Here is an 18,667-nt window from a genome sequence, read left to right as displayed (position 1 = left end):
CATGGATTCACCTCACAAAAATAAAGCCTTCTACTGAGATAGCTTTACTGACAGTTATAAACTCAGGTGAGCTCTCTTTGAAACTCTACTAAAACGAACAAGGAGTGCTCTAATGAAATATCTCCCACCCTGTGACACAATGACAACTATCTACCTCCTGTGCCAGAGAGTGCACCTTGCACCTTTCCCCACTTAGTACAATATGTTTAAGATGCTATTGTGCTAATCCCATCCCCCCATACCAAATATTTACATTTAGAAAATAACTGAAATGTCAAAATATGTCTTATGGTGAGAATTACCAATTAATATTTAAAGCTACATGGAGGGTAGTGCAAGATTTCCCATTATGCGCTCAGCAAAGAAAACAAAATTTTAGCTGATGACCTACCCCCCATTTTGCTTTATGGCTGTGGCTGTAGCTGCAGCTGTGGCTGTTTTTGATGTTGTAGGTGCAGGTAAGCCATATAGTTATTTGTGGTTTTAACTGGTTAATTATTCATTCCTGAGTTTAAGAGTCTTCTTTTTCTTGTTACAAGCAAGCATTTTTCTCGTGTTCCTGATTGCATCAAAATAATTACTGTTTTCCGAACTGCTTACTCTTAAATCCCCTTGCCTATCTTACCAGTAGACCATTTCTGGAGGGAATTACTGATATCCCTTCCTCTTCCAGGGCCACATCCAAAAGAGGAGCTGGGATACAACAAAAATCATCTGGCTATTGAAAAAAATGAGAGTGCATTTTTATTCAGGCATATTCTCCCAAATGTCATTGTGCATTTAGTGATGTGTTTTGCATAATATGTGTGTATTCCTACATATTTGTGGAGCTATACATATATATGATGGCCTTGCACTGATCATTGCATTTAGCCACGATCAGCCAGTACCTGCCCGGATGACAGGACACTGGTCTCTGTGGAAACCAGATACCGTCAACTGCCCACCCCAAACCTAGGCACTTATCACCCTTAACAGAATTCTGATTTTTTTTCAGGAACTTTTTTGCCCAACTAAAAAAAAATTTGATTTCTCAGGCTCCCTTGCAACTAAAGATGATCATATAACAGTTCTGGGCAACAGGTGGTAAATGGAATTCTACCACATCAGATTTCCAGGAAAGCAAGGTCAGAGGGACAGAAGCAGTCGGTCTAAGTTCCAGGAACTGTCAGGAACACTAACATGGTGTGGCCAAACCAACTTGAAAACAAAAGGATGAAGGCCACATATGAAACACAAATAGAAATGTAGAAGGAAGCTAGATCAATGCTAAGAAAAAGAATCATCTACCTTTAGCATCTTAAAGAGAGAAAAACAAATCTATATTTTTGTAACTCATGCTTTCTTGGATTTTCAGTTACATGAAATCGAATGTGTATATGTATATACGTTATTTAAAACAGAATGTATGACCACATTTATAGGATCAATTATAAGTCAGTATCACCTTTAACAGTTGTTTATCAATTATGAAAGTGGAAATAAATTAGACTGACTATTTTTCTCAATTAAATGTTACTGAAAGAAATATTTGGTTCACATCTTCTGAATATTATAAAAATGTATCTAGGCACTGGAATTCTGTTTGTGATGAATAAGACTGTAGATCTTGTGTTATGTGTTCAGAGGTTGATTTAGTATTTGTGATTTAGTATATAATGGCTGTACCAAAACAAGGGTTAAATATTCTATTCCTTTATGGTCAGCACTCCATTGAAAATAAAATTTATTGTATATTTAATGAAATAATAAAATTTTATTTGGATCCATAGAAATAGTCATAATTTACCTTGCTTGTCTATATTTTCTAAGCTTCTAGTAAAGATTAATATTACTTTTATAATAAGGAAAAATATTTTTTGAAAGAAACAAATCCTACTGAAGAATTAGCATAGGGGAGTTGGATCAAGATAGCGAATTATATATACCACTTTCGGGTCTCCCTGCAAATCACTCAAAGTGTTAAAAGAGATACCTTTTTCAAAGAGTAGATCTAGAAACCACTAAACATTTCCATTAGTAGAAGACAACTGTTGAATGTTCCTGGAAGATAAAAAGCAAGCAAGAATGGTTTGATAAGAATAGAGGAAAACCTCAGCTTGAAAAAAGGTACAGGAAGCTTTTAAAAATCTACAAAACTTCCACAGGAGGAAAATGTGCAAAAGGTGAATGCTGATCCAGAAAAAAAGGCACATATTAAGAATGAAAATAGCCCTGGCTCAGTTGATAGAGCGACAGCCTGCACAGCAAATGGTCAAAGGTTCGATTCCCGGTCATGGGCACATGGCTGGGTTGCAGGTTTGATCCTCAGCCCCTAGGGAAGTCAAGGGTAAGGAGAGCCTATGATAAACTAACAAAATGACTGTTAAATCTTTTTAAATAAATGAAAGGCAGAAGTATGCATACAACCATGAAAAATTACTAACGTAAAAAATGAGGTTGAAGGGATATCAAAAAAGACCGATCAAACATACACACAAACAAAGCTTGGAATATATGAGAACATTTAAGAGAAACAGAGGTTCAATCCAAGCAATATAGCAATTATCTAACAGAATTCCAAAAGGAGATAACTGAGAAAATGAACGGAATCAATACTTGTTTTAAATGTTAGAAGAAAATATGTAGAACCTGAAGAATGAATGAGCCCTCAGATTGCAAGAGTTCAGTTAGTAGTGACCAGGATGAATTTTTCAAAAAGGTGAAACAGGTAGAAGTTCAAGGTTCCAATGATAAAAAATAAAATTTAAAAAGCTTCCACATCTGCATATAAAGAAATGAGATTGATATAGACATTGCTGCAATGGTGCAGGAGAGAAGATATTGGACAAATATCTTCAAAATTCTGAAGAAAAATTATTTTGAGCATATGCTTCTATGTGCAAAAAAATGAAGAGAACAACTAGTATAATCTACGTATCTATCTGTCAAATCATTGAGTTTATATCTCCACTAGGTAAGTTTGTTAGGTCAAATTCATATGCCTAAGATTAGTGCAAAATTACCCTATGAAAATTATGTTAAAGTTTCATTAAGAAAGTAAAATGGAGAATTTTAGGTAATCTATTAATGTAGATAAATGATGCCAAAAAAAGAATAAAGAGTAGTAGAGAATATGAGAGGGAGAGAGGGAGAGAGGGTAGGAGAAGGAAAAAGAGGAGGAAGAGGAGGGGAGGAGAGAAGGAGGACACACAAAAAGACAGATCAGGGCAGATACTGTGAAAAAAAAGAAGGAGGGGGAGGAATTGGTATTTATGCTGCCAAATCAAATAGGAAACTGAAAAATTTAGGTACATTCCTAAAAAACTTGCACATCTCTTTACTTGGAGAAAGAGATACTGAGGGGGAAAATCTGTGAAGATGATCATTAGCCTTTATATATTGTAAATGTACATATTTTTAAAAATATTGCTGTTTACGATTTGACAAAGAACAACTGAATTTGTAAGCAGCATATACAATGCTAGGCTTTCACTGACTTTGAGGCCCATTTGCCAGGATAGCACTAGACCTCTGCTTCTTGAGTACCTGGCCTTTCTTTTACCTGCGACCACACTTTCTGCCTCATTCCCATTCTCAGTTCACCTAGGGCTGGGTCTTCCATAGCAGGACCGGAAGGGAGAAGAGGAAGAGGACAGGAGGAAGAGCCACCCATCCCTGGCCACCTCCACCATCACAGAGGCACTGTCTTAGGCCCTCTCTGGAGTTGAGAACACCAAACAGTGTATGCACCTGTACATGAGGTAAAAAGAAAAGACTCATTTATTTTGATACCTAAAGCCCTAATGGGGAAGTGCCTATTTTATGTTTCCCTTCAGGATCTAAGTGAAAGAAGAGGAAGGAGCCCCAAAAGATCTCTTTCCTTCCCTGATCCTGTTACTATCTGTCCAAAGTTTTAGGAACCCTAAAGAGGCCAGCTGTGCATTGTCTTGAGTAACTGGAGGATTTGGGAGAAGCCTACAGACCCTTTGCTATTTTGTAGTTTTATAGGGAAGAGCAACAACCTTTGTCTGAGGTAGCTGGGAATAGAAGTGGAAAGGAAAGCATGTACCCCAATTCTCAGGACTCTCTCCTGATGATCTGGGAGATAACTGGAAAATGACCCAGGGGATTTAAACCAGCAGTGTAAACCTTTTCCTGGATAGACATCTTGGCTGGGAACCTGTGGCTGGAGCCCTTGCCTAAAGTAGTGGGCATCACCTTTATTTATTTAATTATAGCTGTAGAAAATCTCACCATCTGGGACGACATAGGTTTCAGGTAGTTTGAAAATTCAAACATACAGAACTCAAAACACACTTACTTCAAGGCATATCATTATATAGAAGACTAGGGGCCCAGTGCACGAAGATTCGTGCACAGGGGTGGGTGAGTGGGGGAGTGGGGAGAGTGGGGGGGGGGGGGTCCCTCAGCCCAACCTGCACCCTCTCCAATCTGGGAGCCCTCCCCATTCCGGGAGTTTCTGTCTGTCTTTGCAATCATATGAGCGAATTGTCTGAGACCCCCAACCGGGTTTGGTTTGTTGCTCACAGAATAATAGAGGCATTTTTTTTTTCCCTTTGCTTCATTGGTGGAGATTTCCTGGAAGTTTTAGGATATCTTCCCTTTAATTTTTCCTAGACACTCTGATTTTACTTATGTCTCTCACCTTTGCTTTCCCTCCATCCCCAACCATAACAGTAACTTGCTCCAGGCTCACTTTGCTCTAGTGTCTAGAACAGTGGTCGGCAAACTGCGGCTCGCGAGCCACATGCAGCTCTTTGGCCCCTTGAGTGTGGCTCTTCCACAAAATACCGACTTCTGAGCATGGGCCATGAAGTTTCAATCACACTGTACATGCATACCTGCTTGTGGTATTTTGTGGAAGAGCCACACTCAAGGGGCCAAAGAGCTGCATGTGGCTCTCGAGCCGCAGTTTGCCGACCACTGGTCTAGGAGATCCATCTGCCACCACAACTATGATTTTCAGCATTCCTGGTGCTCCCCGCACTCTGGGCTTCCACTTCCAGTCCTGGGGCTGCTATCAGAACTACTATTTCCAGAATTCCTGGTGCTCCCAGCACTGGGAGTGACAAACCGAAGGAGCCACATCCCCCCAAGCTGCCGGCTCTTCCATTTCTGCTCTCCGCCCAGTGCCTGTGCATGCAAATTAACCCATCATCTTTGTTGGGTTAATTTGCATATTCACTCCTGATTGTCTGGTGAGTGTAGTGAAGGGACGGTCAATTTACATGTTTCTCTTTTATTATATAGGATTCTAGAAGCATGCTATTCAATTCATTAGCTATCAGCCACATGTAACTATTTAGATTTAAGTCAATAAAGAGAAAATAAAAATAAAAATTCAGTTCCTTAGTCACACTAGCCATATTTTGAATTCTAGTGCCACCTGTGAATGTGGCTACCATATTGGACAGCACAGAAATAGATCATTTCTATCACTATAGCAAGTTCTACAGGATAATGCTATTCTTAGCACAAATGCAAAGGTTAATAAAGTATATGTGAGCTTCCCTGGCAACTACCCAAAGTGATTAATATGTCTAAGGGAAGATATGACATAGACAACCTAAAGTAACTCAAATTGGAAACTGGCTTCAACTATGCTTGATACCCAATATCCTTGAAATTTTAATTTATGTCATTATTGATATTATAATTACACAGGTGAAAAACCTAAGTCAGATGATTAACTAACTTGTCCAGGGAAATTTATTTGTAACTGCATCAGAATATCAAGTTTCCTTTTATCTTTATACTAATTACACTCAAAGTTCTAAGAATCTCATCTTTATGAACCTAACATAGGACTTTGCACAGATAATGTGTCCAATAACTATTTTTTGCATCAATGATGATGCAATACAACATTGCAATGAATGAATGAATGAATGAGTTGTAAGGCAGAGTTTGCAATGAAACAAACATAGAAATAGGAGAACATGATTAACAGCCTCAGAAGTAAAAGTGTGTGTGGCCTTGGAACTCTCAGGTAAGGTGGAATTTCAACCAGCCATTCCTCATGAAACATGTCATGCTTTCCTCATGCTTTTTATGAATCATCTGTCTCCTACTTAATTAATGATCATACCTTTCAATTTTTTACCTTTTTAACTTATTTGACCATAAAGGCTATCTTACTTACTCTTCCACCTCCACCTCCATTTAAAACAAACCACCCAGACTTGCTCATAATACTGGGGCCACTTTCCCAGGTCTCTTTTACCTGTTTCCATTCAGGACTTAGATTTAAGTAAAGGCTCTGTGTAGCCCATCCACAAAGACTTGCTCTGTTGCCAAAAAAGTTATTCTGTAACTACAGTGAAGAAGGGAATACATTTAATGTTGAGAGAGATTGATGAATGGGATAAGGAATGGGATAGCTTACGTTTCAAATTTGTAAAATTTTGGACTGTGCTGTGTGCTTTCGTTTTCTTTAAAAACTAGATGATGGTATGTTTTCCGTTTCCCTCCTTCATCTTCTTCCCCAACCAAACCAAACCTTTTGAGCCATGTTCATTACTTACAGGAGATTCGCTGACTCCAAAGATGTCTCTGACATCCCTGACAGACTGCTTGTTCTTTTTTCTCATGGTTTGAGTGTAAGTATTATATCTCTTTTTCACTGCAGCTGCTTGGGTTCGAGTCAATGTGGAGAGCAAGGCTTTGCCATCCTCCTCTTCATCACCTGAGATCAGGGTTAATAAACCCACATCTTGCAACCACTCTGCTTCAAGTTCTCCTTCTGAAAAATAACATGACCAAGCGGAGGTTAGCACATTCTCTGTCAGATTGGATGAGGTGTGTATCTGTAGGTCTGTGCATATCTGTGAATAAGAAATATCAATAGTCAATATATGAAGACTCTCCTTTCCCCCCAAATTATACAAAAAGGCCGATTAAAATGAATAAAAAGTTTGTATTGTATTTTTTAAATAAGTCAAATTTTAAAGTATTTTCTAGTACAATAAGGTTAATTGGCAGATTGAGTAAGGTTTTTCTTCTTGGCCAGACAGTTAAATATAAGCTATATCTGGACTATCAATTCAAAAGAGGAAAAAATATGAATATTTAAACTAAAACCCTAATTGAAAAGTAGGGGTTTAAACAGCATCCAAAAGGGCTTTTATTCACTCAAACACAGGTTCAAGTCCCAATGCTACTATTTACTAGATACATGGATTTGGAAGGTTTTAAGATATCTTTTCGCTTCAGTGTGTTATTGGCAAAATAGAGGTAATAATAACAAAATTTTTACTCAGTTATGAGGATTGTTTTACCATTATGACAAGTGGTAAAAAACCTTGAACAGCGTATGTGGTTCAACAGTTATTTGTTCTCTTACTTTCTCCTTATTCTGAACGTTAGGTAATCTTTCCATTTTTCAGAAGGCAATTAAAAATGCAAAATTAGTCATAATAAGAATCAATTGCTATTGTAAATTAGAGGTACAGAAATAATAAAGGATTCAGAATAACAACATCTTGTAACAGCAAATCCACTGCACATACAATTTGGGGAACTACGCTAAACAGGCATTCCTGAATGAGGTTTGTCTAAAGAGCAGATTCGACAGATTTGTAACTGCCTGTCCAAGTATCAGCCTAGTCGTCTTGGACGTGCTCACAGTATTGCAGCACTGGTATGTGAGCCAAAGTCTCCAATGTGCTTCACAGCTCCAATTTCTTAGCGAGGCAAACCTTCATTTTCTTTCTTGTTTTTATTGCTCATTTGCTTTATAAACTGTCCTTTAACAGAAAATGCAAAGGTGAACCTAAGTTGTATCATTCTGTACTAATCCACCACATCAGTAAGTTTGTTGATGAACCATATTAAAAAGGGAATTGCCTGGCCGGCGTGGCTCAGTAGTTGAACATTGACCTATGAACCAGGAGGTCACGGTTCAATTCCTGGTCAGGACACATGCCTGGGTTGCAGGCACAATCCCCAGTGTGGGGCGTGCAGGAGGCAGCTGATCAATGATTCTCTCTCATCATTGATATTTCTATCTCTCTCCTTCTCCCTTCCTCTATGAAATCAATAAAAATATATTTTAAAAAAGAAGCCACTTTGAGTCAGTCCAGTAGATATAAATCAGTGGGAACAGGTAGCTGATATGCTGAACTCTACTAAATTCATTTGTTAAATTACTAATGAAATGAGTTTTACCTGCTGACAGAACAAGAGAGAGCATACAAAGAAAGTAAGTCAGCAGACAAGAAAAAGAATCTCGCACTTACCATCCACAGGCTTGACCTCAGCTGGCGCCTGCTCTTCCTGCCCTCCCATGCTGTTCTCTTTAATACTTTCTATTTCCCGCCAGAAATCCTCCATGGAGGCGCTGTCCATGGAGGCGCTGTCCACCGAGGCTTGTGAGTTGGTGCGGCTGAACGCAGGAGAATGTAGGGATTCATTGGAGAGCATCCTGTTAATTCTTCGGCAGCGAGGAATGGATTTTCTGAGGAAAGAATATCTGTGAATTAAAATCAGTATCTTTTATGTCATAAATCACAAAATTCAATTAGGTTTAAAATCAGTGAAGAAATGGAGCAGGTGTGGAAGAGAGGGGTCTGAGAGGAAAATCTCCACTCAGTGATGGCCTTTTAAAAAAACCTTTTCTGATTCATAATGACTCTTTGGCCATCAGGACTTACCATAAAAACACTTTGAAAATTTTCACACACTCAGAAAGTAGAAAGTTATTTGTATTAGTCAAAACATACATGGTCTGTCTCTGTAAGGGATCTAAGATGATGACAGAGGAGGTAAAAGGTTGACTGCTCACACCTATCAGGGTTGTCACAAAAAATAAACAAAAACAACAATGTTGATGAGAATGTGGAGAAACTGAAACCCCTGTGCATTGTTGGTAGGAATGTAAAATGGTATAGCTGTTGTCGAAAACAATATGGAGGCTCCTAAAAATTTTGAACATAGAATTATTATATGATCCAGCAATTCTATTTCTGGGAAAAAGGACAAAAGAATTGAAAGCAGGGTCTCAAAGACAGTTTTCGTACGTCCATGTTCGTAGCAGCATTATTCGCAAAAACCACAAGGTAGAAACAACCCAAATGGCTGTCATTGAATGAATGGATAAACAAAATATGGCATCTAATACAAACAATTCAGCTTTAAAAAGGAAAGAAATTCTGCTCCATGCTACAACATTAATGAAACTTGAAGACTTTATGCTAAGTGAAATAAGCCAGGCACAATAAGACAATACTAGAAACTCCACTTAGATGAGATTCCTAGCGTAGTCAAATTCATAGAGGCAGAAAGTAGAACGGTGGTTCCCAAGGGCTTGGGGGAGGAGGGGATGGGTAGTTGCTTAATGAGTATCAAGTTTTATTTTCTCAAGATGAAATTAGTTCTGGAGTTGGACAGTGGAGATGGTTGTGGAACAATGTGAATGTACTTAATACAAGCTTAAAATAATTAAGATGGTAAATTTTATCTCATGTGTTCTTTACCAGAATTTTTTAATTGAAAAAAATTTTTATATTGCCTTTTGAGATAATGAGATAGTGATAGGAAATAATATATAATATTTAATGGAAAACCCTTGCCCTAGCCAGTCTGGCTCAGTGGATAGAGTGTCAGCCTGTGGACTGAAGGGTCTCAGGTTTGATTCTGGTCAAGGGCACATACCTCGGTTGCAGACTCAATCTCCGGCCCTGGTCGGGGCACATGCAGAAGGCAACCAATTGATTTGTTTCTCTTACATCAATGTTTCTCTCTCTGTCTTCCACTCTCTCTGAAAAGTCAATGGAAAAATATCCTCTGGTGAGGATTAAAAACAAAAAACAGCCCTAACCGGTTTGGCTCAGTGGATATAGTGTTGGCCTGCAGACTGAAAGGTCCCAGGTTCGATACCGGTCAAGGGCATGTATCTTGGTTGCGGGCACATCCCCATTAGGGGGTGTGCAGGAGGCTGCTGATCGATGTTTCTCTCTCACCGATGTTTCTAACTCTCTATCCTTTTCCCTTCCTCTGTGTAAAAAAATCAATAAAATATATTTTTTAAAAAACCAAACACACACACACACACACACACACACACACACACAAGAAACCTAGGGAAGTGGGACATCAACCTGTAGCACAGAGACCCCTGAACAGTTCAGGGAGAACTGAATCACCACCTGCATAGGTAGAGGGATCCTACTGGGGTGAGGAGGCAAAGGGTATACTCAGAAGACACTATCATAAAACTGCTGAGGGCTGGGGGAACAGACATGAAATATAGATCATGAGCATCTGAGTAACATGCTGGTTTCATCTGAGACAATCCACCTAAAGAATGCTTCAATTGCAATGATCAACTATTCTTTTTTGGCAAAGTACACAGACAGCATTTTTTGGATAAGCACATTTGGAAGAGTTCTCACTTTCTTAGTTAAGGATACAAATATTTCCTCCTTCGTCGCAGGGAGTAGAGACCATGACCTTCCATTTTTGAAGCATCACATACTAGTAATTGTGATCCTCAGGCTCATCCAACACTTCGATGAGCTTTAATTTGGCGTTGCATACCTCACCATATTAGGATAAATAGAGTCTAAGCTTTGTCAGCTGTTCGTATTTTTTTTAATTTCATAACAATTCCAGGAAAACATTACATGAAAACAGAATACAAATGTATTACAGAGCAACTATTTTTGGGAAAAACACCATTAGGTTTAAGATTAGATTTTAACTTCATGCTAACTACCATAACTTCAAAGTGGCATTTAAAAATACATTTTATTATTGTATTTTCCTCAATTATCTTTTAAGGAATAAATTGTATTCTATTTTAATGATTAGTGGAGATCTAAGTGGCTAACTGAGCACACATTTTTAAAAAACAGCCATTTCTACAGAGGAGCCTCTCATTCAAGCTGCACTTCAGGGAGAAGCCAGCACTGAACTACCTGCCTCTGCACTAAACTGCCTGCCTGCACTGTGTTCCTGCCATTGGAGCCAGCCCTCATAAAGGAGTTCCTGGAATCCTAGACCGAGTCTGTCCCTACCCAATCGTAGCTGTGCAGCTATATCCCCATCAGATTTTTCACCAAGCAATCAGAGCAGCTCCTTTATAACCAATCAGGTCAGTGCCTTTTGGACCAATCAAACTAGAAGAATTTGGAGTCCTCATTTAGATGAGGACACACCAATTGGAGACTAGGGGTGGGGATTTCTGTCTATATAAGTCAGCTCCCCTCTGGCTCTTGAGAGTGAACTTTCCCTTTCCACCAAAGACTTCAGACTTCATTGCCCTGGCTGGAGACAAAACACCAAAGATGTCTTGCTGAACCACAGCAGGATAGACCAGTGCAGGGAAGAGCAGGCCAGAGAAGAGCAGACCAGACTCAGTGCAGGGCAGAGCAGAGGGGTCTTGCAGGAGAGGGGCCTGACCTCAGGGCCACCTTGCCCAGGGCTGCCTCACCCCAGGGCCTCCTAACAGCAGCTCTGTTTTCACAGCCCTGCTGTATCACTACTGAGTCCCATAGCCTTGCTGTTTTCACAGCCCTACTCTGTAACAATTGAGCTGTTGCACTGAACAAAGTTTCCTTCTTCAACACACTCCAAACTGGGGATTCCTATTGGTGTTGAATTGATGCCAATGACCTTTAGTTGACCCTAGTGATAGAGGAGCCAGGATTTAAATTCAAGCCTTTTCCATGTTGTCCAAATATCTTCCCCACAGTAATCTTTCTTAATTTTCTAAGTCCCCTCAGATATTTGTATATCTGCATATAGCTATACATATTTTTATTCCAGAGAAGGAATATAGATATTTAGAGGGAAAACTCTGAAGCCAGCTGGTCCAGGTTTAAATACAGGCTTTGCCACTTCCAAGATCTATGACCTAGAACATGCTATTGAATCTCTGTGCCTCCATTTCTTAATCGATAAAATACGAATGCAAAGTGGTTGTTGCAAGGTAGTTTTATTTACTTGCAGCAAGGAGACATATTCAAAGCTGTCTTCCCAAAGGGAGGCTTAGCCTTTGCTTATATACACTATTTAGTCAATTACATATTGATTTCTTCTTTGCAGTTGACTCACTTACTTGGTTGAGTTCCTGTCAAGTGCTTCCTGTTTCCATCTGCATCTACAAAATACTGTGCTATATTTTAATGTTTAGCAAGAATAGCATTTAGTATTAACATTTAGAACTGGTCAGACCTTGAGAGCCTTGTCCTATCTAACAGAAATATTAATCAGCCCTTGCTGGCATTGCTCAGTGGTTAGAGTGCCAGCCTTCACACTGGAGGGTCGCTGGTTTGATTCCTGATCAAGGGCATGTACCTGGGTTGCACTTTCAATCCCTGTTCCCTGTCGGTATGTGTGTGGGACGCAACCAATCGATGTGTCTTTCACATCAATGCTTCTTTCTCTTCTCTCTCTCTCTTTCTCTCCACCCACTCCCCTCCTTTCCATTCTCTCTAAAAATCAATGGAAAAAATATCCTCATTCCTCAGGTGAGAAGTAATAATATATACATATATTAATCATATACTATACTTCATGGAGTTATTATAAGGACTAAGTGAGTTAATATACTTAAAATGCATTGCATATAGTAAACCCATGGGTTAAGTGATAGCTATATTTGTTAGCATGCTCATAGCTAGATTTAGGATCAGGCTATAACAGGTGTTGGAATATCTCAGGAGCACTAACATATGACTAGAATGTAAAGAGATAAATGAAACTAGATCAATCAGAACTCCTCTCTGACCCACCATCATTCTCAAGGCCTGTTTGCTCAACTCGCTTAGGCCAATGTGGACATCGGACACAACTCTGGCCAAAGTCAATAAGAACTATTCCTCTCCATGGTTTCAGCAAAATCTTATTTTTCTTGATATAGGTGCTATTCCCTTCTCTTCCTCCTTCTCCTTTATTAAAATGTGGACAAAATGACTGGTGCATCTGCAGCCATCTTGCAACTATGAGATAAAAAAACAAAAAAATTACAGTTATCAGCCTTAAGTCTCAGAAATAATGTGAAATGCTGCCTATCTCTGTCCTTCCAAAAATGTGAGAAAATAAACTCTGCTTTTAAAAACTAATCTTTGTTGTTGCTATTGTTACTTGCAGCCAAAATAGTTCTTAACTGATATAATTGGAAAAAATATTTAAGTCATTTGGGGTGAGGTGACATAAGACACCTTCTCTGCCACACTAAGAGGAATATTTAAATAAAACTAAACTGTCAATAATAACCTGCTTCCCAAAGGAAGGTGAGGTCTGACGTAATGCTTTTCTGTTTTATAGACTGTCCAATTGTGAGCCTAACCCCAGGTCTCAGTCTGGCCTTGATCCCTATACTACAGAGTTAAGCTTCACGGTGAAGACATACCTGTCTAAATATACAGGAAATATATTCACATTGCTCTCCAATCTAACATATTCCAAGAGTTTTAGGAAGAATACACCTAAAACCAATGGTTCCCCCTCCCCTATCTGAAGGAAGATAAGAACATAATTCTCCATTGTCAGTATCTTTGAATGATGCTGGTGCCAGCACAGAGTGGAATGGTGTTAGGTACTGACTAGCAGGGCTCTTGCAAGACAAATCGCTTGCTCTCTGACAAAGGCCTGGGCACAGCCCCAGTAATGCAGCTGTTTGCCTTCTTAGCTTCCTCGGGAGGCCATTCAGATAAAGTAAGAGGACAAATCCTTTGTTTTTATGCTCTGGCTTCTCAGGAATCTTTGGATTCTAACATGCATAGAAACAAGCTTAACTTGGATGTCTTGCAAAAGCACTTGAAAGGCAATGGTGATAAAAGGAAGTTATAGCGTCAGAGTAATAGAAGCCAGAACAGAGAGGAGAGGAGGTCCCCCCTTTCTTTCTCAGGCTCCCTGGCTGTGCCTTTCAATATCATTCTGGTGTCCTCTTCCTGCTCATCCTGCCACTCGCCATCCAAGTTTTCTGTTCCTTTCCTGACCTGCCTCACCCTCTTAAAGAACAGGAGAAAGCTGGTATTTCATCAGCAGGTAAACAGGTATGTCTCTGTTGGCAGTAAAGGATACAGAAAAATGTGTTTGTAGATTAGGGGGAGGCTTAAAACAGCAAACAAATCTCAGTCATTCAACAAGGAACATTCTAAGTGGTTTTAAAAGCTGGAGTGCTTTGTGTTTTTTGTGTGTGGTTTTGTTTTGTTTGTTTTGTTTTTTGACCAATTGAAGTTCACATCAGCAATTAAATTCTTATGTATCTATGTATCACCCTGAGTGCAAGCACTTTGCTAGAAATGGGGAATGCCGCGATGAAGGATGAACGAAATTTCAACCATTATACACTCACACCCAGTGATTTACAAAGGAGGAGGCTCAAACGGGGCAGCAAGCTCTTTTGTAAAAGAGAACAACAGAATCTTTTCCTGGGGCTGGGGAGAAGACAGCATGCTTTTCTGTACTTCTAGCTATGAGAGCAAAGCAACTACATCTGCTTAACTCAAAGTATTCTATGCTATATTCAGTTTACTGACCTACCAAAAAAATGAGATTAAATGAAATCAATGTTTGTATAGTTAGCACATAACTAAAATATACTAATTATATGTCAAAAATAAAAATATGATCTGTTTCTCAAATTCTCCCTACTTAGCCTGAAGGGAGGGGGAATGGAGAGTGGACCCTAATGGGTATCGAGTTGCTTTTTGGAGATGAACATGTTCTGGAATTAGTGGTGATGGTATCACCACTTTGTGGATATACTAAAACAAAACAAAACAAACAAACAAAAAAACCCCACTTAATTATACACTTTAATAGAATGAACTTTATATTATGTGAATTATATCTCAAAAAATACTATATCAGAAAAAAATGCCATTTTAAATTTTTTAAAAGATTTTGATAATTAAAAGTGCTTTGATACTGAAAACACCAAATAGTGGTAAGGAAGTAGAACAACAGAAATTCTCAATCATTGCTGGTGGGGATGCAAAATGGTACAGTCACTTTTGAAGACAGTTTGGCGGTTTCATACAAAACTAAACATACACTTATCCTACAATTCAGCAATTTACCCAAAGGATTTAAAAACTTCGGTTCAATGTTTAAAACAGCTTTATTCATAGTTGGCAAAACCAGGCAGCAATTCAGATGTTCTTGCCCTGGCAGGTGTTGCTCAGTGCTTAGAGCACTGGCCCTTGCACCAAAAGGTCTCAGATTTGAGTCCAGGTCAAGGGCACATACCTGGGTTATGGGTTTGCTTCTCACCCCAGGTTGGGGCATGTGCAGGAAGCAACCAGTCAATGTGTCTCTCTCAAATTGGTGTTTCTCTCTCTCTCTCTCTCTCTCTCTCTCTCTCTCTCTGTTTCCCCTACCCCCTCATTCCCTTTCACTCTCTCTGAAAAGCAATAGAAAATAAATTCTCAGGTGAGGATTAACAAAAACAAAATAAAACAATAAGAAAGATGTTATAATCTGGTTCAATAAAATTAATAAACCTCTATCCAGATATGTTAAGGAAAAAAAGAGAGACAACACAAATTAGCAATATCAGGATGGAAAGAGGTTACATCACTACACATTTGACAGATATCTATGATAATAAAAGCGTAATATGCAAATTGACTGAACGGCCAAACAGCGGAAAGTCCGACCATCTGACCATCTGGACAACCACGCTATGATACCTACTGGTGCCAGGCCAGCCAAGGCAGGTGCGATGTGATTGGTCAGGGCCCCACCATCGCCCCATGATCCCAGTGCAGAGGGAGGCCCAGACCACTGGCCGGCTGGGCAATCAATTGGAGGGGCTCCATGATCGCCCTGAAGAGGGAGGCCCAGGCCACCGACTGGAGGGCTGCGGCGGGCTGTGGCAGGTAGCCTGGGCCTCCCTCTGTGGAAGCGATCAATCACCGGGCCCCAGCCAGGTGGGAAGGCCTACCTCTTTGGGGCAATCTATTGCGGAGACCCGGCTGGGTGGGCAGGAACTAACTCTGTGGGGCGATCGATCGCGGAGCCCCATGATCCATTGCCCCACAGAGGGAGGCTCAGCCTACTTGGCCGGCTGCGCTGCAGCGGGTGGGCAGGGCCTCCCTCTGCAGGGCGATCAGTCTGTGAGAGGGCACAGGCCAGGCTGAGGGACCCCCACCCCTGAGTGCAAGAATTTCGTGCCTCTAGTTAAAATATAATATAGGAATATTATAAACTTTATGCCAGTAAGTCCAACAACTTAGGTGTAAAGGACAAATTTCTTATAAGATAGAACCTACCAAAGCTCACTCAAGAAGAAATAGGTAACCTGAGTAGCCCTATATCTATTAAAGAAATTGAATTTGCAGTTAAACACCCTGTCAGAAGAATGCTTCAAACCCAGATTGCTTCACCAAACATTTAAAGGAGAGATAATACCAATCCTGCATAAACTTTTCCAGAAAATTAAAGATGTGGAAACATTTACTAGCTAATATATGAGACTACCATTACCTGAATACCAGAAAGAGATAGCCACCATAAGAAGGGAAAAGCACCACCAATACCCCTCACATGTGTAGATGCAAACATTCTTAACACATTTTAGCCAATCAGGTCCAAGAATACATAAAAAGGATAATACATCATAACCAAGTGAGTTTATCCTGGGACAGCAAGGATGAGTTAACATTGGAAAATTGTTGATTCATTTAATTCATCAAAGTCATCATCATTTAAGTCATATATTAGCAGTAAAAAATAAAAACCACACGATTGCCACAACAGATACAGAAAATGTTATTTGACAAAATCCAGCATCCATTCCTGTAAAACAAAACAAAACAACCCTCCTAGAGAATTAGTAATAGAAGAGAATTACCTCCACGTGTAAAGGGCATCTAAGAAAAAAAGATCCGCTAATACTATATTTAATGGTAAACGACTGAATCTTTCCCCCTAAGCTCAAGAACAAGACCTGAATAACTGTGTTCACCACTTTTATGCAACATCATAGTAGAGATTCTAACCAGTGCAATCAGGCAAGAAAAAGACAAAAAAAGGCAGCCAGATTGGAAAGAAAGAATTAAGGTATCTCTATATGCAGAAATGATCATCTATGTAGAAAATCCTATACAATCTAGGAAAAAACTACTAAAACTAATAAATAAGTTCAGCAAGGTTATAAGATAAAGATCAATATGTAAAATATCAATATACAAAAGCAGTTGTATTTCTATATACTAACAGTGAACACTTAGAAGTCAACATTTAAAAGAAATACCATTCACAATAGCATTAAAAATGTAAACTATTTAGGAGAATTAATCTGATAAAATATGGGCAAGACCTGTATACTGAAAACTATAAACATTGCTGAGAGAAATTAAAGAAGGCCTAAATAAATAGAGATATGTAACTTGTTCATGGATTGAAAGATTCAACACTTCAAAATATCAATCTTAAAAATTCAATTCTCCCCATACTGATCTATAGATTTAATGTGATCCTAATAAAAACCCCAGCAAGCTTTCTTTCTAGAAGCTGACAAGTTTTCTAAAGTTCATATGGAAATACAAAGAACCTATTACATCCAAAACAAATGTGAAAGAAAAAGAAAATCATAATACATATCTAAATTCAAGACTTATTTATAAAGCTACAGGAGAAAGCAATACAGTAATGTAATCAAATAGATACACAAATCAATGAAATAAAATACAGTCCAAAAATATAGCCACACACATGTTGTCAACTGGTTTTCAACAATGGTGCAAAGGCAATTCAGTGAGGAAATAATTTTTTCAATAAATAGTGTTGGAACAACTGACTATCAATATGCAGAAATAATAATAATAAATGAACTTCAGACCACATACAAAAACTAACTGAAAATGGATCACAGATCTAAATGTAAAACCTAAAACCTCTTAAAATTTCTAGAAGAAAACAGGAGAAAATTTTTATGACCTTGGGTTAGGTGAAGATTTCAATGATAAGACACAAAAGGCATGATCCTTAAAGTAAAACATTTATAAAATGGATTTAAAACCTGCTCTTCAAAGACACCATTAAAAGAATGAAAACATAAGTCATACTGCAAATCATGTATCTGATTAGGCACTTGTATATGGAATATTTTAAGAACTTTCAAAATTCCATAATAATGAAACCTGACTTTTTTAAATGGGCTAAATATTTGAACACTTCACCAAAAAAATAAAATTGATTGGGGAGAAAAGAGGTGAAGTATAAACTAAGAATGAAAGTAAGTACCACTTACTCTAAGATACTATCCCTGTTCTTACCACATAAAAATGATCTGCCAACGTATGCCATTTACCATCATGTATTACAAGGACTTGAAGATATGACTCACCTCAACTATTCAATTTTAAACTATTTGATATTAGAAATTACAAGATTTATTTTGACATCTCTCAGACTATCATTGATCCTGGCATGATGCCTGCTTCATATGAGTAAATACTAAATGCATAAAGATGAATAATGGTCGATATAGATATATCCTCTCTTTCCTTTTTTTAAAATATATTTTTATTGATGTCAGAGAGGAAGGTAGGAAGGAAGAGCCCAAAACCCAAGCATGTGCCCTTGACCAGACTCGAACCTGAGACCCTTTAGTCCACAGGCCGACACTCTATCCACTGAGCCAAACCAGCTAGGGCAATAGATCCTTTCTTAAGTGACTCTTGTATCAAAAAAAACATGTTTCAGAAAA

General features: G+C 38.8%; 1 protein-coding gene across 6 annotated transcripts in view; it reads right to left on the bottom strand.

Moving 5' to 3' along the window:
- The window catches only part of ARHGAP28 (Rho GTPase activating protein 28), a 133,359-nt gene that overhangs the window by 53,483 nt on the left and 61,209 nt on the right, over positions 1–18,667 (bottom strand). For 5 of the 6 annotated variants that reach the window (XM_070420631.1, XM_070420633.1, XM_070420635.1 and 2 more), the window contains 2 exons: positions 8,241–8,458; positions 6,528–6,745 (listed from right to left, as the gene is read on the bottom strand). In XM_070420631.1, the coding sequence (XP_070276732.1) occupies positions 6,528–6,745; positions 8,241–8,458 (436 nt within the window). Of the gene's footprint in view, positions 1–6,527; positions 6,746–8,240; positions 8,459–12,737; positions 12,761–18,667 lie in introns of those variants that run through there. The other variant, XM_070420637.1, reaches the window with a different exon arrangement.

The sequence above is a fragment of the Myotis yumanensis genome, unplaced genomic scaffold (assembly GCF_028538775.1).
Source record: "Myotis yumanensis isolate MYYU_CA2020_CCGP unplaced genomic scaffold, mMyoYum1.0.hap1 SCAF_7, whole genome shotgun sequence".
NCBI classification, from domain to species: domain Eukaryota; kingdom Metazoa; phylum Chordata; class Mammalia; order Chiroptera; family Vespertilionidae; genus Myotis; species Myotis yumanensis.
This window is presented reverse-complemented; position numbering and strand designations above follow the sequence as displayed.